The sequence below is a fragment of the Gracilinanus agilis genome, chromosome 4, assembly GCF_016433145.1.
Source record: "Gracilinanus agilis isolate LMUSP501 chromosome 4, AgileGrace, whole genome shotgun sequence".
Taxonomy (NCBI): domain Eukaryota; kingdom Metazoa; phylum Chordata; class Mammalia; order Didelphimorphia; family Didelphidae; genus Gracilinanus; species Gracilinanus agilis.
In genome coordinates, this window is record NC_058133.1 from 202877259 (window position 1) to 202901981 (window position 24723).

The window sequence follows — 24723 nt, forward strand, 5'->3', positions numbered from 1 at the left end:
AATTCAGAAGCCTATTTTTAAAACTGACATGCCTGTCACTTATAAATAAAATTCAATCCCACGTTAAAAGATTTTTTTCATCAAGAATACCTTAAAGTCTGAGGGTGGCATAAGTAGGAAGATGTGGCAGGATGATAATAAAGCCAGGAATAGGAGCCAGTTCAAATCCTAGCTCTGCAAACTAACTGTATGTATGACCTTGTATCTAAAATGAGATGGTTGGATTATTCAGTGGTCTCTAAGAGCACTTCTAATGGTTTGTAATAGAATCAGCTACTCTCCTAACTTCAGAAGTGAATATGTAAATACCTATTCTTGAAAATTCTTACTGCAAAGCTGTATTGGTGTTAGTATAAACCTCCTAATGCTTAGCATTATCCAAAAATAAAATAATAGCCTGCTTTGGAAGGTAGTGGTTTCCTCCTCAGGAGAAGTCATTAAGCAAAAAGTACATGGGAAATTGTCAGGTATATTGTTGCTGCTGTTGTTGTTGTTGATTTGGTGAAGAAAGAAGGTCTTGTTTCAGGCCTTGGTTGGACAAGATTGCCACTGTGGATCCTTCTAGCTCTTTGATTCTATAATGTACTGGCCAAAAACACTGGTCAAAAGGCAGAAGATGGGTTTTAAACAGAATATATTAAAGAATCCTGTTTTTGTAGCAAAAGTATGACTGTCTGCTTGGTTTGGTTAGGTAAAGAAAGAGAAGTACCTAGAATAGGTTTGGCTAAAAACCGTGGTGGTCCAGAAGTGGTGTGTTGTAGTGAGAAGGGTAAGACGTTGGCCAAAAGCCAGGAAATCCGAGTTCAGGAGCTTCTCTCCAGCCCAGTGGCCTTGGGCAAGCCATTTTTCTCTACCAGACTCAGTTTCCTTCTCCTTCAAATGAAGGGGGTTGACTAGACAATATCTAAGCTAAGTTCTGCTGTTGTGTGGTTCCATGCTAAGAATTAATTCAGTAAGAACATATGGTAATTGTTGTTTAGTCATTTATTTGTGTCTGACTCTTCATGACCCCATAGACCATCACATGCCACTGCTGTCCATGGGGTTTTCTTGGCAAAGATAACCGGAGTGGTTTGCCATTTCCTTCTCCAAAACATATGGTTAGTATTCACCAACAATTAGTCCAATTTGAGGTTGTAGTAAAAGCTCCATTATGCCTCCTGATGTTGCAGACTGGTTTCTATTCAATGTAAAATCAGAGAAGTGATAGATTTCTGGGTACAGAGTAAGACATATTTTTTGGACATAGCCAGTGCTCTGTTTGACCACATATATTTTTACAAGAATTTGTCCCCCTATTTTTCTTTTCTAATAATAACGGGTAGAGAAATTTTTTGTTGTTAATTTTTTTAATTTTTATTTTTTATAATATTTTTCTATGTTTGCACATTTCATTTTCTTTCCCTCCCTCTACCTTCCCCCTCCCAGATCCAATAAGCACTACTACTGGGTTATGCAAATGTTATCACTTATACCTATTTCAATATTATTCATTTTTGCAGTAGAGCAATCTTTTAAAACCAAACCCCCAATCATATATCCATATAAACAAATGATAAGTCATTTGTTTTTCTTCTGTCTTTCTACTCCCAGTTCTTTCTCTCCATGTGGATAGCATTCTTTCTCATAAGTCCCTTGGGATTGTCTTGTCTTAGCAAAGTCCATTATATTGTATTTTTCCACAGTGTTTCACTTTCTGTGTATAATGTTCTTTTGGTTCTGCTCATTTCACTCTGCATCAGTTCTGGAGGTTCTTACAATTCACCTAGAAATCCTCCACTTCATCATTCCTTTCAACACAGTAGTATTCTATCACCATCAGATACCACAATTTGTTCAGCCATTCCCCAATCAAGGGACAATTCCTCATTTTCCAATTTGTTGCCACCACAAAGAGTGAGGCTTTAAATATTTTTGTGCAAAAATTTTTCATTATTATCTCTTTAGGGTACAAACCTAGTAGTGGTATTGCTGGATGAAAGGGTATGCATTCTTTTAAAGCCCTTTGGGCATAGTTCCAAATTGCCTTCCAGAATGGTTGTATCAATTCACAACTCCACCAGCAATGCAGTAATGTCCCAATCTTGCCACATCCCTTCCAACCTTTTTGCCAGTTGGGGAAATGGTTTGATTCTTTTGTACAATTGATTTGGCTCCTTATAATTTTGAGAAATTAGACTTTTGTCAGAGGTTTTTGTTTTACATTTTTTTCCCAATGTGTTGCTTCCCTTCTAATTTGGTTGCATTGGTTTTGTTTGTTCAAAACCTTTTTAATTTAATGTAATCAAAATTATTCATCTTACATTTTGCAATGTTCTCTTTCACTTGCTTGGTCTTAAACTCTTTCCTTTCCCATAGATCTGACAGGTGTACTATTCTATGTTCACCTAATTTACTTATAATTTCTCTCTTTATATTTAAGTCATTTACCCATTTTGCATTTATCTTGATATAAGGTATGAGATGTTGATCTAAACCTAATCTCTCCCATACTGTTGTCCAATTTTCCGAGAAGTTTTTGTCAAATAGTGGATTCTTGTCCCAGAAGCTCGGATCTTTGGGTTCATTTTGTTGTTAATTTTTTAAAAATTAACCAAAAACTGAGTATTTCTAAGAAGACAACAGGACAAAGATTCTCCCTAAAGAAAAGATATGAGAACACATCTCCCTCCCTCCCTAATGCAATTTTGAATTTGGAACACAACATGTAATATAAGTCTTCTTTGATGTGTCAGTTTTGATCAACTTTAAAGAAATATTTTTAATTCTTGTGAGGAATAGCTCTCTGGATAGGATATGGGAGAGCAATATGATGGGAAATGAAGGTGATGGGAACACAAAACATATCAATATTTTTATTTTATTTTATTTATTTTATTTTTTTTAACATTTATTAATATACATTTTTAACATGGTTACCTGATTCATGCTCCTCCTATCCCCTTCATATCAATATTTTTAAAAGGACAGTGGAGAAGTATGTAATGGGTGTGAGCAAGCTACAACTCTTAACAATAAAGAAGTACAAAGAAAAATATATACTCGATGTCAAACCATGCCCATTCCCAACCTTCTTCCCTCTCTCACAGCTTTATTTATGCACAGAGCTTCAGTATAATAAAGTTGTTGGTCTTTGCCTTTGACAATAGAATTAGAGTGAATTTTACTAGACTGCTAATCATCTAGAGTGTATGATGCACCAATTGGCTGAAATTCTACTACTAAAACTCAGTTATTGTTGTCCAGTCTTTTTAGTCATGTCCTAATTTTCATGTCCTCATTTAGGGTTTTCTTGGCAAAGATACTGGAGTGTTTGCCATTTCCTTCTCCAGCCCATATGACAAATGAGGAAACTGAGGCCAAGAGGGTTAAGTAATAATTGCCCAGGGTCACACAGCTAATAATAATCCGAGGTCAAATTTGAACTCAGGTCTTCCTGCCTTCAGGTTTGAAACTCACTGTCTATGGTTTAAAATTTGCCTATATATTCTGTAGCCCTATTATCTCCAAGTACCCATTTCATGTCCAGCACTGGAGATACCACAGAAATAATTTAATGGAAAGAGCACAAAATTTGGAGTCAAAAGAACTGCTTTTACTGATGACTCAGAAAAAGGCAAAGATGGCATGCATATCCAGTTTGTAAATGACAAAAAGCTTGGAAGACTAGTCAACACATTGGATGACAGAATCAGAATCCAAAAAAAAGTAATGGGCTGAATTCAATTAAGTGACATTTAATAGGGTTAAATTTAAAGAAATTAACTTGACTTCAAAAATCAGATGAATAGGAGGAACAGGTCTGAGACTTAGAAAATTTGAATTCCAAAGTCAATTAGTAGGAAGCAGATGCTAGTTAACAGAAAGACCACTGACTAGAGCCAGAGGATCTTCCTTCAAATCCAAGTTTGACCAGCAGTAACCTGGATGAGCAAGTCATTAGTTCTCTCTAAAGCTCAGAGGAGGAAGTTGGATTTTTATTGTGGTTTAGTCATATCAGTTGTGCTCGCCTCTTCATGACCCCATTTGGGGTATCTTCTTGCAAAGATACTGGAGTGGTTCGCCATTTTCTTCTCCAGCTCTTTTTTACAGATGAGGAAAACTGAGGCAAACGGAGTTCAGTGGCTTGCCCAGGGTTATACAATTAGTAAGTGTCTGTGGCCAGCTTCCTGATTCCAAGCTCAATGCTTGATCTACTGTTCCACCTAGATGAGTTTTAAGGTTCCTTCTAATTTTCACTATAAGGGAAGCTAAGTGGCACAGTGGATAGAACCCCAAACCCAAAGTCAGAAAGAGACATCCTCCTGATTTCAAATCCAACCTCAGACTTTACTATATGACCTTAGGCAAGTCACTTGTCCCCATTGGCCTCAGTTTCTTCATCTGTAAAATGAGCTGGAGAAGGAAATGGCAAACCACTCCAGTATCTTTGCTAAGAAAATCCCAAATGAGATCACAAAGAGCCAGAATACAACTTAAAAAGAATTGAAATTTTTTCAATATATAACCTTATGATAAAGTTACAAGAAGATTGAGTTAGAGTCTAAAATTTCCTCTGTTAAAAAATTTCCTAATTAAAACTGTCCCAAAAAGTGTTTAAGCTGCCTTAGGAACCAATAAATTCCCCTTACCATTGTGCTGGTAAATATTTAACAATTGGATCTCCAGGGGAAAAAATGCATGCAGGACACACTTTAATCTGCATTATTTACATTTTACCCAGCAATTTCTTAAGTCTCAACAGTCAACAGAATAATAAATCAAACCCTGATTCATAGTATTTGCTGATTTCCAAAATGAAAATGTTCATGCTGAAAATTTGACAATCAGCTTTCTGGAGTCATTCAAGCTGACTCTGGCGTAACCTCCAGATATCCCCTCCACTAAAGTCTTTTTTTTTTTTATTGATTAAGAAAATTTTTCCATGGTTACATGATTCATGTTCTTTCCCTCCCCTCCTGCCACCCCTCTCCTGTAACCAACATGCAATTCCTCTGGGTTTTACATGTGTCATTGATCAAGACCTATTTCCATATTATCAATATTTACATTAGAGTGATCTCTTAGAGTCTACATCCCCAGTCATGTGTCCCCACTGAACTATGTGTTTTTCTTCTGCATTTCTGCCCCCACAGTTCTTCCTTTGGATGTGGATAGTTTTCTTTCTCATAAGTCCCTCAGCGTTGTTCTGGATCATTGCATTGCTGCTAGTACAGGAGTCTTATTACATACGATTTTACCACAGTGTATCTGTCTCTGTGTACAATGTTTCTTGAGGTCGTTCCAGTTCACATGGAATTCCTCCAGTTCATTATTCCTTTGAGCACAATAGTATTCCATCACCAACAGATACCACAGTTTGTTCAGCCATTCCCCAATAGAAGGGCATCCCCTCATTTTCCAAATTTTTGCCACCACAAAGAGTGTAGCTATAAATATTTTTGTACAAGTATTTTTCCTTATGATCTCTGTGGGGTACAAACCTAGCAGTGGTATGGCTGGATCAAAGGGCAGATAGTTTTTTAAAGCCCTTTGAGCATAGTTCTGAATTGCCCTCCAGAATGGTTGGATCAATTGACAACTCCACCAGCAATGCATTAGTGTCCCTATTCCACTGAAGTCTTGAAACAGAGGCTGCCTAACCCTGCATTGGAGATATTTTAGAGAAGATCCTCGTTAAAGTACAGATCGGTTAAGGTGGCTTCTGACAATTCTGAATTGTCTTGGTCACAGCTGTCAAGTTCAGAGAATTCCCCAGGCCTGGCAAATGGAACATGCCCTGCTTGAGGTCTGTGTGCTTAGGCTTTTTTAAGGATACACAAATGTAGAAGTCTGCAGTCTAAGCAGTAGCAGCAGCTCCATAGGCCTTGCTTTACCCCTAGAACCCTCTCAGATCTCCAAGACTCCAGACCTGGGAGTCTATCCCACACAAGACTGGTCACCCTGTTGCATCAGAGACATCTTCCCCCTGGGTGAGAGGATGTGTGGCTGTCTAGGAATGCTAGGCTAAGGATCACAAGACAAAAAGGACTTGGCTTGACTCCAGCCCAGGGCCAGAAGGTATTTATCATCCTACAGACATTCTTTCTCCACCCTGAGGTCAAGCACTAGGCATATTCCTAGGTATCCAGGAGCTCTGCCAGCCTGAGGATTCCAGTTCCTTGCAATTCTGAGGTTCTGTGATTTCCTTCCCATCCTGCTTCTGCTTTGAGCCTAGATGAGTTAGTTTCTCACGCTCTGAGAGCCTCCATTTCCATTTATGTAAAATAGTGGTCATATAACTATCTGTCATCCTCACAGAGTAGGAAAACACATTTAGAAAATTAATAGAATAATAGAAGATTCCTCAGTCTCTAGTACTGTCATCTTAGTATGCGCCCAGGTGTACTTTTGTGGAAGAAGGGAGAAGGTTGTGGGGAAGCATCGCCCACTGAAAAGAAAGGAAAGGATTGGGGAAAATATTTTCATTTCTTTAAAAATACTCAGAGGAGATGGTAAACAGGGAGAAAGCGTTCAATGTTGGTACAGCAATGGAAAGGAATAACCTTTAGCCTGAGTCCCAGACAGTGTATTTCAGAAGCTAGCCTTGAAATCAAAAGTTTCCTAGTTCTGAGGCCAGTTCTCTGTGCACAGTGCCTCACTATCCACAGCTACTGAAGATAGCATGGTTTATTTGTTTGGGGCATTTATTTCACACAGCTAATTAATAATGAATTTATAGACAAATGAACCTCCTTTTTAAACTTGGGGGAAAAAACAATGGAAAGGAAAGTTTCACAGCTCCGCATATGCGTCTTCTCAGATGGATGCCCTTTGCATTCTGTCCATTGGATCCTTATCTTTTACATTCTACCCTGTCCCTTTTATTTAGAGAAGTCCTAATGTTAAGAGGTTTCTCTGTATGGGACAGAACTTTGGAGTAGGTGCTGGTTTTGGAATCAGAGAGTCTGGGCTCCAGATCAGCCATACAACTCATCAGGAGACTTTTTTGTTTTGTTGTTCACTTGTCTCTTAGGCTTCTCTGACTCTTTGTGACCCTATTTGGGGTTTTCTTGACAAAAATCCTGGAGTGGTTAACTATTTCCTTCTCCAGATGAGGAAACTGAGGCAGATGGGGTTAAGTGACTTGCTCTAAGTCACAAGCGTCTGAGGCTGGATACACACTGAGGAGAATAAGTCTTCCCGACCCCAGACCCAGCACTCCATCTCGCTGCCCCCCAGCTAAACTTTCCAGGCCTCCGTTTCCTCTTCTCAAGGGTGAGGGGATTGGACCAAGACGCCCTCTGATTTAAAATTTTCTGGTTCTGGTTCTGGTTTCTGCAAATGTGTGTATAAAAGGAATCCTTTTTTCAAATAGCCAAAATCTTGGCCTTCAGTGGAACCCTTTTCACAGCGCTTGTGATGGTCCCACTCCTTGAAATAGATCTAATTTTATGGATCCAGATTTTCACTGTGGTTTTTCCTCTAAGGGAAGTCTGCCTCCTTGAAGTCCTCGGCGATGATGAGACGAACCCTCTGCACAGGGGCCCGGGCCTCGGCCTCTCTCTAACCACTTCTTTGCTGTGTGTGCTTTTCCAGATTGGCGTTAGCACTGTGGGGAGGGCACTGCCTTTCACAGAGTTTTTCCTCCCAGGCAGCCTCCGTGGGATCTGACCAAGGTCTCCTTGGTCCATGCAGAAGAAAGAGGCCGGGCAGTGGCCCCAGCCCAGATCACTCCCTCCAGTCCCTCGGAGGCAGCTGCCACCTTTCCTGCTTCCCGGGCCCGGGCCCACTGAGTACCATAGGGCAGAGGGGCTTCCGTGCCTGTGCGCCATCACGTGACTCATCCTCTTTTTTGGCTATCAAAGGTGCAGATATTTAATAAGAAGCTGGATCTTAGCAACGTCCAGTCCAAGTGTGGCTCAAAGGATAATATCAAACACGTCCCAGGAGGAGGCAGTGTGAGTACCTGCACCCCTTCCATGCACTCTACTGTGATTTATTAGAAGTAGCATGAATCTCGACCTACCTGTGTCTGTGAGACGTAACTAAAGAAGAAAAAGATTTCTCGACATTAAAAATTCCTGGCTCCTCAGCCATTTCTGACAAAGGGGGTTCCAGTGTGGTGTAGGCACTCTATTTGGAGTCAAAGAATTCAAGTTCAAATCCTGGGCTTGCCACATGCCGGCAAGTCACCTATTCTGAACCTCAGTTTCCCACAACCATAAAATAAAGGGGTTGAACCAGACAGCTTCTCAGGCCCATTCCAGCCCTGAATTTGTAGTCCTCTGATTCTCAGGCCCCCGGCTTCATGCCCACTGCCCTTAGAAGTGTGGATTTCACACACACACACACACACACACACACACACACACACACGGGGATGGGGGCAGCTGGGTAGCTCAGTGGATTGAGAGCCAGCCCTAAAGACAGGAGGCCTTGGTTCAGATCCTGGCCTCAGACACTTCCTAGCTGTGTGACCCTGGGCAAGTCACTTAACCCCCCCCAATGCTAGTCCTTACCACTCTTCTGCCTTGGAACCAATACATAGTATTGATTCTAAGACAGAAGGTAAGGATTTAAAAAAACAAAAACTTGGGAGCCAAGACGATCTCAGAGTCTCAGAGATGAGGCAGAGAGATGTTTGAGATCACCTGTACAGAAAGAAAATTCAACTCTAAAAGCATAAGTTAGAAAGATTTAGCAGACCTTACACACCTCAGTGTGTGAACTGCACTGGTCAACCAGAGGAAGTTAAGTCCCTCATGTCCTTCAGCAGTCCCGGGGCACCTGGCAGATAGGCACTGATGATGTCAAGAACTATTTAATTTCTCCCTCGTGAAGCTCCTGTCTGAGGCTCATCATAGAGCAACTTCCCAGGACCCAGCTCCAAAAGGCATCCTTCCTACAGTAAGGCCTCTGTAGGGGGTGAGGGGTGGAAGTGGGGATCCCTTTGTCAAATGTAGCATTTGGATGAGGAGCCACTGGAATTTCAGATTGCCCCACCGTATCGGCCATGTCTCACGCTCTGGATGGGGCAGACATAAACCATTTGTTCCCTTGGCATAAGCAAAGTCCAGCTGTCGGCCAGCTTTGGCCTCTTCCTGCTTTGCAAGGAGAGAAGAGGCATCTGGGGCCTGCCAGGCCAATGTCAAGGCTTAGTTCTTCTTCCCCTTCACTGGTGGAGAGGGTCCAAATGGGGAGCATCCCCAATGTAAGGTCAAGAAAACTGACCCCCTTCACACAAGAGGACTGCTATGAGGTCAGCATCTTATGTACAGGTATACCTTTCTTGACCCGAAGGACGACGGGTTCCCAAATGTTCTTTTTCCTCATTGATGACTGATTCTTTGGGTGGCATTGTTGCCACAGACTCGGGCTTAAAATGTCCCTGCTCTCCTCCAAATCCACTGAGGCCCTGGCACTGCCACTCCACCAATGATCCCTTTACAGGTATCTAGGTGCGACAAGGGAGTCCTGCTATTTTAAAGAACCCTTTGGAAAAAAGCAGGAGCAACTTCCTCCTAATTTAACTGGTTTATAAATTTTCATCTGGTTGTGCCAGCTGCCCATGCGGCCTTGGGGCCTCGGTTTTTCTCATCTGGAAACAGGGGGTTGGACAAGAGGATTTCTAAGGACCATTCCAGCTCTGAATTCTATGCACCTGTATGAATGTCAGCCACTATTTATCATCTACTTCATCCTGGGTATTTGCATGTCGGGTTTTCCTAAAGAAGGGCATACCTGTACGTTGTAGGCATTGCCAATTTGACTACCATGATGCATTGCCTGGCCCAGCCTCCCAGGCCTATCTCTCTCCTGAGAATTCTCATCTGTATTATAAATCAACACAGAATATTGATTCTTGTCATGTGCCACTGATATTCTGCTCTGAACAGTCTAATGCCGACTTCCCACTGTTAAACCTTCTCGTTGCCAAATGCTCACCCTAGCACCTAGCAGCTGTTGCATGGCATTGTTGCTAACCCTTCTCACCAGTATCTGTTGTCACCTCCCAACCACCCCCTTCCTTCATCTCCCTCGACCTCTGCTGCTCAATGAGAAGAATGTGCAAAAACAAAAAGCCATCGTGAATCGGTGATGATGGACTCCAGTGTGTACACTTTGGGTTTCTAGCTTCAAATGTTGATGAAACTAGGAGTAATCTTCTCTAAGAATCCATCCCAAATTGCATATCCAGGATAAGAAGACTGTCTTTGCCAACCTGAGTCTGGTTAGTGAATAGGCTCAGAGTTGTACTCTACTTGGCCATTGTAGAAGAGAGGCCAACAGGCCTATCTTCATAGGGTCCGAGTAATTGTGCTTAGTGCCGGAGCAGAGGATTTCAATGCTGAGTGAAGTTCTATCTTGCCAGTACCCAGTTTCTGCCAGTTACAGTGGAGAACTAGTTGAAAGAATGTGGATGGCTCCATTCATCCCATCCCCACTAAAAATAAACAAACACGTCATAGCCATGTCCTATATATGGTTGTGGGTTAGGAGCATCTTTAAAAAGAAAAGAAAAGACAAGAAATTATTGTTATTTTAAGAAGCTTCAGTTCCCAGAGCATCTGGGAATATCACCAAAGATCTTGGACTCCCAATCTTGTCAGGGTCAGCTGGTGATCTGACTACTCCTCATAATTGTGGGTTGACCCTTATTAGGGACTGTCCACCTGACAAATCCCCTTCTTGGTTTTATATTCTGTCCCTTGGCAGGTAACCACTGTTTCTTCCCATGAATATCAAGCAGAAAACACTTTTCCTGATGGAAGGACTACAGGCTGGGGAAATTCTGACCTTCTGTAAATTGTGAGCCTCAATTGGAATTATTTTGTCTGCAGAGTTGGGCAATCTTCTGGGTGGCCCACAGCAGTTGTCCCCATGGGTGGTCCAGAGGGTGGTCTGAGTAGCAGCAACAGAAGTGGTTTCTGGCACCAAGCTACCTACCCTCTGACTCCAGCTGCTGACAAATTCTCTCTCTCTCTCTCTCTCTCTCTCTCTCTCTCTCTCTCTCTCTCCCACCCTGCCTCTCTTCCTCTCTTCCCCTTCTCTCTGTTTTCATTTCTATTTCTCTGTCTTTTTCCCCTTCTTTTTCTTCCTCTCTCCTTTCTTCTCTGTCTGTCTCTAACCCTTCTGACCTAAACTTTCCCCTCACAGCTGCAGGGAAGGAGCAAGCAAGAAATCAACCCAACTACCCAGGGTTGGGGAAGAGAAGGCCCTCCCCCAAAATCGTAGTGCCAGGAGCCTGTGGGTGTGGGCCAGCTGGAGCATGAAGAGTTAGGGCTGTTGCCACCTCCAGCTTCATCTCTTTGGTCCTCCCCTAATTCCCACCTCTCTGTGCTATTTTCTTTCTAGCCCCAAACTCCGTTCTCTCGCTAAGCTGATCCCAGTCCTAAAACCTAGACCAGACCTCATCCCTACCTCCATCCCCACCTATTTCATTTTAGCAGATTATTATAGGCTTGGCCAAACTTTTTCTCATCTAGACTCCAAGTTTCTTGCTGCCCTTCTACCCTCCACCATTCACATTCCCCCAACCGGCCTGTATCACCCCTGCCTTTCTTGCTCAGACCAAAAGAAAAATCAGTCTTGATCACTTGAATACCTTTATGCACCTTCTGTGTACACATACACACTATGATATACGACTACTAGCTCTCAATAAGAAGCCTGACATTGTGGGTAGAGGATGGGCCTTGGAGGCAAAAAGACCCAAGTTTGAGTATTGCTTCTAATTCATGCCACCTGGGAAACCATGGACTATGTGTAATACTCTGAGACTCAGTTTCCTAAGCCATTCATTAAGATGACAGACTCCAGATGGTCTGCTGGTCTGTACTGGTAGAAAAGGTTGTCATTCTACGGGGAATTTCTCATACTTAGATGACATAGCTCTGGACCCCAGAAAAATCTACCATCTGCCATCAAGCTATCGTCCCATTACTCAATGAAAGAGCAAATCACAGTGAAAACTTGATTCACCACAAAGCACCAGGAATGGAGCATTTGGGTTAACTGAATTTCCTAGTTAAGTGAGAGTTCAAAAAGAAGGCCTTTTTGATTCAGATTTCATTGTTAAACACCTTCTTGTTAGGATGCAGCCTTGCCTTAATGGGACAAGGGTAGGCACGACTGCCTCTTTTCTTGGTAAGCGGAGGCCCCCCTGGCAGGGGCTTTACTCTTGGAAGTGAGGGCAGGTGGGCCAGCCCTGAGGTCCAAAGCCATGGCAGCCGGGGCCTGGGGTGATAAGGTGCAGGACCTGGACTTGGGACCCGAGTTCAAAGCAGACTTCAGCTGCTTGCTGGTTCTCTGACCCTGCACAAATCACGTCACCACTGCCTGCCCCAGTGTCTTCATCTCTGAAATGGGGAGGAGGATAAGAGTGCCCAGCTCCCAAGGATGTCGTGAGGATAAGGTTTGGGAAGCGCTTTGCAAACCTTCAAATGCTACATAAATGGGGGGCAACTGGGTAACTCAGTAGATTGAGAGCCCAGCCTAGAGATGGGAGGTCCTAGGTTCAAATCCGGCCTCGGCACTTCCTAGCTGTGTGACCCTGGGCAAGTCACTTGACCCCCCATTGCGTAGCCCTTACCACTCTTCTGCCTTGGAGCCAATACACAGTATTGATTCCAAGACAGAAGATAAGTTGTTTTTTTTAAATACTACATAAATGCTAAGTAGGATGATGATGTGTGCACACACATATGTATGAACACACACACCCAAGAACCAGCGAGGGCTGAAAGAGTGAGGACAGGCCAGGAAAAGGATGCAGATAGAGGAACAGAGGGCACCTTCACCCCCTGTATGAGCCGTGTCTGTGGCTGGCAATCCCCACCCCCCGGGGCGGCACACACCATCCCAAGCCTCTGTCCCCGGAGGCTGACAGTGCCACCAGTGCCAGCTGTTCTGCAGTGGTTCCTGGCACTGGTCTTGGTGGGGGGAGGCTTCCACTATTATCCTCCAAGGTTACTGGTTATCTTTACTGCCCCCTCCGCACCTCCAACGATGTCGCCAATCGGTGCTGGAGGAACACGGTGAACTGCTGGCTGGGTCAGCGGCCCAAGTTTATGTGATCTCCCCTGAGCCCTCCCCAACGAGGCAAGGCTTCTGCTCTCCCTGCTTGATTCACTCGGGAATGCTTCCCCTCAGCTGACCCAGATCTCTTCCTTCCTCAGACTCTCACATCACGTCCTTCTCCCTGCCCTGAGCTGAGGCCCTTGTTTTCTAATAAAGATCATTCACTCCCTCCTCTTCCCTCTTCTAAACGTCCCCTCCATGCCACTCTGTGGAAGAGACGGCCCTTGTCTTCTCGTACCTTTGATCTCAGACTGTCCTATCTAATCCTCTGTCAGATGGCCTCCTCTAACCCTCACCTTCTCTTGGTCTCGGCTCCTGCCCTGCTGCCTGGGCATAGGGGTGCCTGGAAGTGTCTCAGCCTTAAAAAAAAAAAAAAAAAAAAAAAAGCTTCATTTGATTCGGCTATCCCCAGAAACCAGGAGTTCTTAACCTCGTTTGTAAACTTAAAAAAAAATGACATCTATTTAAATATAATTTCCTTTGTAATCTTATGTATTTTATTTTGTTCACTTAAAAACATCATGATAAGGGATCCATGGGCTTCACCAGACTGCCACAGGGGTCCATGCCACGCAGAAGAAGGTAAGAACTCCTGCCTAAAAGCTCTCAAGCTCTTGGGAAAAGCTGTCTCCATTCCCTCTTCTTTCATTCAATTCTCCACTTATAACAGTCTGGCCTTTCCCCTTGTCATTTGACCAAATCTACTCTCTATGAAGTTAATTTTTTTAAAAAATTCCCCAGGTTAAATGATTCATGTTTTCTTCCTCCTCATCCCTTCCCCTTCCTGGAGGTGGCAAGCAGTTCCCCTGGCTTATCCGTGGAGATGAAGTTACCTTTTAATTGTCAAACGTGGGCCCTTGGGAAAGTCTCCGTCCTTCTTGACCTCTCGGCATTTGACATTTGACCCTCTTGACCACCATCTCTTCCTTCGTCATTTCTCCTCTCTCGGTTTTTGTGCCGGCGCTCTCCCTTGGTTCTCTTCTTACCTGCCTGATTGTTCCTCCCCAGTCTCCTTTGCCCCTCCCTGGAGGGATCCCCCAAAGCTCTGACTATGTACTCTTTTTGATCTCTCTCTCTGCCCACTCAGCGAAACACATCAGTTCTTATGGATTCTGTTGTCATTCCAATGTAGATGACTCCCAAATCTATATAACTGACTCTGGTCTACAGCTAGAATAGAATGCTGGCATCAGGAAGGCCTGAATTCAAATTTGATCTCAGATACTTACTGATGGTATGGCCCTGGGCAAGTCACTTAACTTTGTTTGGCTTAGTTTCTTCAACTCTTAAGATAGAGATAATAATAGCCTCTGTCTGCCCGGGTTGGTACAGAGAACAAATGTGATAATATTTGTAAAGTGCTTAATCCTGTATGGGATATAGTAAGTGCTATATAAATGCTAGCTTTTATTATTATTATTATTATTATTATTATTATTATTAATATCACTATCACACAATTAATATATTATAGAATATAATTACTTATACATAAACATAAACTTAATTGCATTGATATAATTATAGTATATAATAATATAGTTAATTATATTATAATAAATACATAATAAAATAAATACAATATATTTCTTTTGTGTTCTGGGCCTATAGCACCAATTGCCTGTTTCCCACTAGACATTACAAAGGCATCTCAAACTCCACATATCCAAAACAGAACTCCTTGTCTTTCCTCTAGGCCCACTCTTCTCCCTAGCTTCCCTTTTTTAGGGCATCACCATTCTCCCAGTTACACAGGGTCCTGACCTCTCGAGAGTCTTCCTCAACTCCTCACTGCCCTTCATTCTGTCTATCCAACCCATTCTCCCACTCCCCATCACCTCTCACATCTGTCTCCACCCCTATAGGGTTCAGCCCCATCTCATTTCTCATAAGGACTGTTGTAATAGCTGTCTGATGGTCCCTCCTGCCTTGTCTCTCCTCTCTCCAAATCCTTCCTTGATACAACTGCTGACGGGATGTTCTTTAAAAGCACACATCTGGGGGCAACTGGGTGGCTCAGTGGATTGAGAGCCAGGCCTAGAGACAGGAGGTCCTAGGTTCAAATCTGGCCTCAGATACTTCCTAGCTGTGTGACCCTGGGCAAGTCACTTAACCCCTATTATCTAGCCCTTACCACTCTTCTGCCTAGAAGCCAATACTCAGTATTAACTCCAAGACGGAAGGTAAGGGTTTAAAAAAAAAAAAAAAAAGTACACATCCAATGGGTGTGATGACTCCCTTGCTCTGTAAATTCTAGGGGGTTTCTCTTGGCGTCTTGAATAAAATATAACACCTTCCCCCCAAATTTGGCACTGAAAGCCCATCACATTCTTGCTCCACCTTCCTTTTCTAGGCTCATTACACATTATTTCAGCCCCCAAACACAATTAAGTTCCAGCCAGACTCACCTACTTACTCTCCCCTCTACTCAACATTTTCTTAGTGTCTCTGCACAGGCTGGAATTCCAGGCCTGGATTGCCCTCTCAGAATCCCTGGCTCACATAATTTCCTACATGAGGCTTCCTGATCCCAGCCCCCCCGTATCTAGTCGTCCCTGGCCCCACTACTTTTTATTTACTTTTGCATATACTTTCTAGAAGAAGAGGGGAGAGACTGGTCCTTCAATGGTCAGTGTTCCCCCTTTTTACCTTGGCATCTACTTATTTGGTTATGTTTATTTCCCCTGATACCATATAAGATCCTTGATGTGAGGTTTGGGGTTTTCTTGTTTTTGTTTTTGTTTTTTATTTTTGAATTTGTATTCAATGAGGCCTAAATTAGGTACTTGATGCTCCCACCCATTGGGAATTGATCAGGAGGTTGAGATTATTTTGATTTTTAGATGAAACAAAAAGAATAAAAATCATTTTAAAGTTTGGTCTTCATCAAAGGGTTTTCAAATCGAACTCTTTCCACCGTGGGATATTTGTTGTCTATAACTTACACGTCCAGGGAAGAATTGGTCATGACCGAGCAGCTGGGGCAAACTCATTAAAATAGGTACCCATTTAAAAAACTTCTAAGATGTCCAGTTTCCAACCAAGAGAAAAGGCTATTTCAATAGTAATTGAAATAACAAAAATAAATAAATAAAAAAACTGTTTCTGACAAAGAACTGGACCAGCCCTGCAAAGGTCCCTGTATGGGCATCTGATCTCTAGCTAAGATGGTTCCCGCATCCAACCCCAGCAGTGTAAGCCTTAAATGTAATTCCTTTGACACCACCGAGGCATTGAAAAGTCTTTGTTGAAGGTGGTTAAACTCATTTCGATAAATCAGTTCTGGTGTGTTTGTTTCAAAATTCAATCCCATGATGCTATGTTCCTCCAACCTTATAGAAGTCAATTCCTGCTCCAATTATTTATAGACATTTTAATTACATGGAAATCCTTTGTATCTCTCACAGCTTACCACTCTAAGGGTGGTAACTTTTTTAAATTAATTTAGATTAATTAATTTTTAAATTAAACTTCACAATGTTTAATAAATGCTTATTCACCAACCAACTGATAATATCAACTTATTTGGAGAAATCTATGTTCTTTTCCCTTCAGTAACTCTGTAGTGGGGTAGACCTGCCTCTGCTGGGCTCCCTGGATGAGGTTGGCTTCCGCTACCCAACAGTTGATTGGATTTAATGGGCCATGACTGGACCTTAAAAAAGGACTTACAGTGCCCAGGGCACAGCTTTCTCCGACGAGTGGAGTAGCCGGATGTTCTCACTGGGCACGAGACTCATAGGTCAGAGGTTTACCCCCCTCGTGGGGGTGGTCCCTGCCTGGCATCGGCCTCCGGAGGGGACTGCGGATGCCTTGTGATGTTTGCTGTGCTGGTGAAGGAAGGGTCTCTCATTGGAGTCCATCAGCCCTGCCTGTGTCTGTCTGAGTCCCATGGAGCTTGCAATCTGTTTAACCTTAACCAGGCTTCAGCTGTCTTCTCCGCTCTCTGTTCCACCTTCACCTGACTGTGCCCCAAAAACTGTGCCCAGCCGCCGGTGTCTGTAGTCACTGGAGCTCGGGAACAGCTCCCGCACCCCATCCCAAGCCGCTTATGTCTCCACGTGCAGCCCTGTTGGAATGAGGAGGCTGGGAGGGGGCGATGCAGGGGTAGCAGCATCCATCGTAAGTGGGTCTTCTGTCCTCTCACCTGTCTAAAAAGCCTCGTGCCCAAGGCTGCTGACCTTGGCGGCCTTCTCGTGTCAGCTGTTGGGGACGTAGCCCTAGCACCAGAGAAAGACTTTCTTTGGGGACAAAAAGGACTTTTGTCATTTGAGAAAGGCAGACCGATTTGGCAGTCTCCTTATTCCTTTAATTCTTCCCCTGGAAACGCGGCGGTCCAGCGTATGCTTCCACGAGCCCCTCGAGGATAAAACTAGTGTTTCAGCTCTAGTCACAATGTTTCTTCTTGGGGCTTGTATCAGACAGGGGCCTGAATGTATGCACTGTTTTATTGTTGTAACCAAACTTAAAATCCTGTTTTAAAATGTTTCTTCTATCTACTCTGCTGACCCCTACCTTTCCCCGCCCCCCGTTTCTGTATTTCCTCTTTTCCTCACCCTCCCCTTCCCTTCGTCTTGCTTTTGCCCCTTTTCTTTCTGTCCACTTCTGCACCCTCTCCTTATCTCTCTAACTCTTGTCCTTTTTCTTCCCCTCACCCCCTGCCCTCCCTTCCCTTCCCCTCACCCTGCCCTCCTTTCCCTCTCCCCATGCTTCCAGGTGCAAATAGTATACAAGCCAGTCGACCTGAGCAAGGTGACTTCCAAGTGTGGCTCATTGGGCAACATCCACCACAAACCAGGTAGTCCCCTGAAGAGATGTTGTGGGCGGTTGGGTACAGTCTCTTTTCTAAGGGATCAGACATTATGGCTAAATGTTTGCCAGTTTGCCCCCTTTCCAGCAAGGAATTTTCAAAGGTGAAACATGTTTTGTCTGCGTGGGGGCTTTCTTCCTCTCTTTCCTTTGCTTAGATGCTTTAACCAGAGGACATTTTCCTTGAAAGAATATAGGTGAGGGGGTAGCTGGGTAGCTCAGTGGATTCAGAACCAGGCCTAGAGACGGGAGGGCCTCAGACACACTTCCTAGCTGTGTGACCCTGGAAAAGTCACTTAACCCCCATTGCCTAGCCCTTACCCCTCTTTTGCCATGGAACCAATATACAGTATTGATTCTAAGACAAAAGGGTTGGCTTGTTTGTTTTAAAAAGAAAAGAAAGAAAGAAAATGAAGGGGAGACACATATTTAGAAATGAAGGTGATTTAAAATCACAAGTATATCAATAACACTTAAAAAAAAAGAAAACTATTAAGTATAAAGGCAATTTTTTTTTGTCCTAAACTCTCTGGTTCTCAAAGAACCAGATATACGTGGAGGACTACCTACAGTCCCTTCCCATAATACCCAAACTGAGCAGCCCAGAATTCAGCAGGAAGGTGTGTCCATTGATAGTGGCTTTACATGATGCTGGAGAGCATTTGCCCTTACACCTTTGTTGCCCTAATGAGACTATCTCAGCAGTCTCTTTATAGCTTTTATTCCACAGCCTTCAGGTCAAAGAATTTCTCTGCCTTGGTTTGAGCCCTTGGCACGTTCAACAAATGTTCACCAATGCCTCCTATGTATGTCGAGGAATTGTAGTTCTGTTGGCATTTCACACCAAGAAAACCAAGCTCAGTAATCCCAAAGGCCCTACAAGGCAGAAGCCTGGACTTCAGCTATTGGCCTAGGGAATGAGAAGTCACACAGAAGCACAGTTCAGACCTGCCCGTTGTTTTTGCCTGCCCTTGGACACTTGCCACCAATTAAGTGTTTATCCATGGCAACTACTCCACAAATGGTACCTCCTTGAGTTCTTTCTTTTCCTGCTCTTCTAAGAAAAATGGTGCAGGCCATCTCTTCCCATGTCCAGGCTCCCACAATTGCTGCCCCTCTCTTTTAATTGACTGTTTTTTTTTCAGTCAGTTTTCAGTCAAGGGAATGAGATTAGAGACCATAGGCTTATAAGAATGTCAAGCTTAGAGGACTGACAGGAGTGTGGCAGGCCCTTTTTGTGTAATTTAGAATTTCTAACGATTTGACTTGGTTTGGGCCAAAATTTATCCTGGCATACTTAATTTCCTTAACAACCCCATTCTTTTTTAACACAAAACTTTTACTTTTTGAGAGGCAACTAGGTGGCTTAGAGAGATGGGAGGTCCTGGGTTCAAATGTGACTTCAAACACTTCCTAGCTGCGTGACCCTGGACAAGTCACAATATTTAGTAAAGGTTAAAAAAAAATTTTTTTTTGTTTTTTGAGACTAGATTTCCCTATTTTAACCAACTGGGTGACTCCTTTTGGGCCCCCATCCAAATGCTGATTGGCATGGAAACTTTGACCTGTTCTTTTTCTGACCTGGGCCATTTGGGCAGCCAGGTGCCTCCCTGATCCCAGAGACTCACCATATTGGTGTCAGCCTCAGTTCAGACCCTCAGTCAGCGTTAGTGCCCCTGAAATGCACAACTCCTTACTTCAAGCAATCCACCAGCTTCATCCTTCCCTAGAAGCAAGGGACCCCAGGCATCTGGCACTGTGCCTGACAGTTCCCTTGGATATTATAAACAGGACCGGGGAGTTGGGAATATGTCTCTTCTTCTTAAGAAAGCCAACTATTTTCAAGCACTTTGGAAGGGACATGAATTATTAAAACACTAGTTAAAGATGAATCTTAACTGTATGTTAAAGTGGGTCTAATATTCCTGAAACAAAAGAGACAGTTTATAAGCTCTATTCCATGAAGTTAGTTAGCTGGGTGACCCTAGCCAAGTCACTTAACCCCCATTGCTTAGCCCTTACTGCTCTTCTGCCCTGGAACTGATTGATACACAGTATTGACTGTAAGATGGTAGGTAAGGGGTTTTGGTTTTTGTTTTAAATAAGTATAGTTTAAATACCTACCCCTTCATTATATTAATTCTTTAGTAGTAATAAAATCTGTGAATCTCTTGTCTCTACCTATAATGCCTATTAAAAGGAATTAGTACATTTGCTTTAACACAACTAGCAGCCTGGAAAAGATGCTCAGGGGACATTGTGTGTGTGTGTGTGTGTTGTCACAGGTGGTGGCCAGGTGGAAGTAAAATCTGAGAAACTGGACTTCAAGGAGAAAGTTCAATCAAAGATTGGTTCCCTGGATAACATCACCCACGTCCCTGGTGGAGGAAACAAGAAGGTAAGAGAGAAGAAGCCTCAGGAAGCCACGATGATGGGCCCCGGCAGGCCGCGCCAGGCTGTTGCTAGTACAAAGTCCCAGGCCCGGGCAGGTGGCAGTCGTGCACGTGAATCACCATTATCCCCCGCCAGCATGCCAGCATGGAGATGGCAGAGGGGACGGAGGTCTTGCTCCTAGGTAGCAGCAAAGGGCGGAAATGCAGATCTGCTCCAGTTTAACCAGCCCAGTATGTGCTCATCCAGTTATCCACCGTGCAAATTAGGGGAAAGTTCTTTACTTTTCCAAAGGATGCACACTCAGCACATTTAGAGTTTGTTTACATAGCGCATTAACCACTGGACAGAGAGACTGGGGGAGCCAGAGAAAACAAGATTCCATTAAAGTTCTGCTCAACATTGTTTTCCCCCAGAGCCCTGGTGTTCCATAAAATAGGCGCACCTGTGTGCTAGGTCGGTCCGCCTTGGGAGGCGCTGCTAGGTCCTAGCAGCTCGTGGATGTGGGCGGCCTGGGTAGGCATTCTCTGCGGAACCCAGGCCACAGGAGAGAAATCTTTCATCTCACAGCAGCCCCAGAGAGAGCGGCCCTCTCATGGTGACCCCACGTTGCAGGAAGTCTGTTGAGTTGGGGAGGAAGATGCTTGGAAACCTTCCAAGCCCTATATTTCAAGTGGCTTCCGCTCTGAAGGTCTGGGCCCCTCACTCCTGCTGTGAGACCCATGTGTGTTGTTGGGTGGGGGAAAGCAGCCTCTATTCTCTCGGCCCCTCTCCCAAAATGAAAATGAGTTGGCTGGATTATCAGGGCTTCTTAACCCAGGGCTTAGGAATTTGCTTTATTAATATTCAGATAACTACATTTCTGTATAATTGGTTTCTTTTTATAGTCCTGTGTGTTTTATTTCATGCATTTAAAAACATTTTCTCAGAAAAAGTCCATGGACTTTATTGCATGGCACCCAAAAGGTTAATAGCCCCTGGCCTTACTAATATCTAATACACACACACACACACACACACACACACACACACACACACACACATAAAATAAGATAGAAAATTCTTTATAATCAACATTCAGTGGTCCTATGATACCTTTTTCAATATAGCAAAAGCCATTTCAGACACCACTAATTTAACTTTAATCAGAGGAATTGGACCAGCATCAAATTTATCTGCATCCTTAATTTGTTTATCAACCTCATCTTTCTCAGACAATGCAAACAGGATTGTGGGTGGAAAAGAAAATTTGTTTACCTAAGAAAACCAAACCTTTTTCAAATACTTTGGCAGCACCCACTTATCATCTGGTTATACTGATGAAAAAATGAATCCTCTCTGGGTGTCAAAAGAGTATCATCATGTGTTCTTCTTTATCCTTCACCCAGAGAAATATGGAGCCCAAACGCCACCATCCTCATGACCAAACTGCCCTGATAGGTAGAGGCTCAAAAAGCCAGCAGGGGCAAGAAAAGAGGCCTTTCCCTTGTAGGGCCTTTAAGAGATCTGTCCATAGATTCTAAAGAAAAAGGTGCTTAGTGGTCAGTATTTGTAGAAAGCTCCATTTGACTAAGGAAATTCCTAGAAATGGCAGCTCTTTTATTCCCAGGTCTAGCAAGATGTCTAAGATGGATAGGGAAGATTTTTGGTTCATTGCATGCAGCTTGCAAAATGTGGGCATTCTCAGAGATGGGCTTCTAAAGTACAGTGTAGATCGTCTGTTGGCCAATTTTGGGGTTATAGATAAAGCCGAGTCTCCACCATCCAGACAGCTGATTGATTCAGGGAAACCTGTTTGGTGTCATCATGGAACCTGCCCAGTGAGTTCTCCATCGGCAGAATGTTTCACTTGCCAGCAGGCCTCTCGGGAGACAGACAGAGCCCAAGCAGAAATGAATTGCAAGAATGTTGGGCTGTGAGCCATGAAAACTGGCTTCCACTACTGACTCCACTTTGCTATACATACATCAGCTTTCTGGCATTATAAAATGGAGTCTATCAGGCTTTTCCTCGTATTTACTTAAGATTAAGAACTAAATGGGGAAAGGAAGCTAGGAATTTTTCCAGGAAGAAGAACTTGTTCAAAGGCATGGAGATTAGAAATAGATGTCATATATGACAAGTGCAGCTAACAAGTCACTTTGACCAGAAGGAAGAATGTGTGAAGGAGAGTAATATGAATTAAAACTAGAAAAGAAGTTGGAAGCCCAATTGTAGAGGGGACACAATGATTTTAATTGATAAGGAAACCTGAAGCAGTGGGAACCTTGGGAGAAAGTTTGTAGTAGCCAAGGAAGGCAAGACTTGAAAGAAGTTGGACTTTAAAAAGGGAAAAACATCTCCTAAAAATTCAGAGACAGCTCTGCTTCCCATGCCAGGCAATTCTGAAAGAAAAGATGACTCAAGAAACATGGAAAATGCTCAAAAGCAAAATTTTGATTGCACAAACAAGAATAGGTCTAAGAGAAGCGGGGGGTGGAGGGGGGCACTGAAGAATCTCTCTGATGAGCTCAAATTACACAGACCAGATGAGAGCAGGAGCTTCAAGTGGGTACAAGGGAGAGGCAAGGACAGAAATATGGCAAAGTCCTGTAAGAGTCATGGCAAGAAAACAAAAGGTCAGGACGAACCAAGACCATAGGGAGGGAATGCAAAGGACCACAAAAATGAATCTTTAAACTTTAAGTTTGTTCAAGCAAGAAAAACAAGAAATGGGAAAGCCTGCTATTTTCAAAGACAGCTTTAAAAAAATATTTTTTAAAAGACAGAAAGCAGAACTACTTGAGTCTTATTTTGTTTCCATTTTCTCCTTGGAGGAAAATGAACTTGTAAAAAGGGTAGGATAGTCAAGGATAAGGGGGAATTGAAGTCCAAAATAAAATTAAAGAGTTGGTAAAAGAGGAGAGGACCTAGATATTTTAGATATTCATACCCTCAGGCCCCCAACTCTTCAGAGCTCATCCTATTGAAAGAACTTCTTTAGGTTCAGGGAGCCACTGTCAATCATCTTTAAGAAATTATAAAAAATGGGAATGGTGCCGGGGTAGCAGAGAAACATTTAAATGCCTTGATTTTTAAAAATGAGTAAAAGACATTCTGGAAATGACAGGCCAGATTGTTTGACATTGAGTTTTGGCAAAATTCTAAAACATATTATTAAACAGATGGTTTGTTTGCACATGGAAAGGAAACAGCGATCCCTTGGAGCTTACATAGGTACGCTATAAGCCATACCAAACCATGCTCTTTTCCTCTTTGATGGGGTTCTATGCTTGGCAGATCATGGAAATGTAGATTACACATTTGACAAACTGCCATGATATCCTTGTGGACCAGAGGGAGAAATCCCAATGTGGCTGGTGGTATGATTAGGTCAACTCATTATTCTTTGAAAAACTGTTCAAAGAACGTGGATTAACCTGCCAACCTGCAGGACAATTTTTACCATCAATAACTTGACTGAAGACTTTGAAGAAGGAATAATTTACAGGTGATACATACCACAAAAGAGAGATGGTTAATAGGCGAGTTGAAAAATTCAAGATTCAAAAATATTTTCATAGACTAGAACAATGAGAAGAAACATAGATGGTGAAATATTATAATAAATTTCAAATCTTGCATTGAGGATTTTTATTTTATCTGCTGAAGCGCAGGATAGAGATCCAATTTAGCCATAGATTATTTTTTTTTAATTCATAACTTCTATCTAAGTATCGGTTCCAAGGCTTAAAAGTGATCAGGGCTAGGCAATTAGAATGAAGTGATTTACCCAGGGTCACACAGCTAGGAAATATCTGAAGCCAGATTTGAACCCAGGACTTCTTATCTTCAGGCCCGGCCCTCTATCCATTGAACCACCTAGCCACCCCAAGAGCTCATTTTTAAAAAAAAAAACATTTTTAAAAACAGAATTTAAGTTTTATACGAGGTTGGCAATATGATGCGGTAACTGACAAAGCTAATTCAATAGTAGACTACAGTAAGGAAAGCAATATACAGAATAAAGTAGTGGAGAGAAGGGTAAGGTTCGGGGGTTGTGGACCATGTTGGATTCAGACTGATCTGATGGTTTAGGCTCAGAATTGGAATGAAATGAGACATTCATACACTATCCAACATTTGACAAAAATAAATTTACTTAACCAGCATTCCAGAAAAATATATTCAGCAAGCTCAGAACATTGAATCTAGTAAATGCAATTTCCCTCATCTCCATATGTTTAATCACATGGTAGTAGAACATCTGTCACAACCAAATGGGGGCAGCTAGGTGGCTCAGTGGAGAGAGGACCAAGCTTAGAGATGGGAGGTCCTGGGTTCAAATCTGGATTTAGGCACTTCCTATGTGACCCTAGGCAAAGTCACTTAACCCCCATTGCTCAGCCCCTATTACTCTTCTGCCTGCCTTGAAACCAATACTTAGTATTGATTCCAAGATGGAAGGAAAGGGTTAAAAAA

General features: G+C 42.9%; 1 protein-coding gene across 4 annotated transcripts in view; it reads left to right on the forward strand.

The window, feature by feature from the left end:
* MAPT (microtubule associated protein tau) overlaps positions 1 to 24723 on the forward strand; it is a 92545-nt gene that overhangs the window by 62942 nt on the left and 4880 nt on the right. For 3 of the 4 annotated variants that reach the window (XM_044676998.1, XM_044676997.1, XM_044676999.1), the window contains 3 exons: positions 7848 to 7940; positions 17779 to 17860; positions 20157 to 20269. In XM_044676998.1, the coding sequence (XP_044532933.1) occupies positions 7848 to 7940; positions 17779 to 17860; positions 20157 to 20269 (288 nt within the window). The remainder of the gene's footprint in view (positions 1 to 7847; positions 7941 to 17778; positions 17861 to 20156; positions 20270 to 24723) is intronic. The other variant, XM_044677001.1, reaches the window with a different exon arrangement.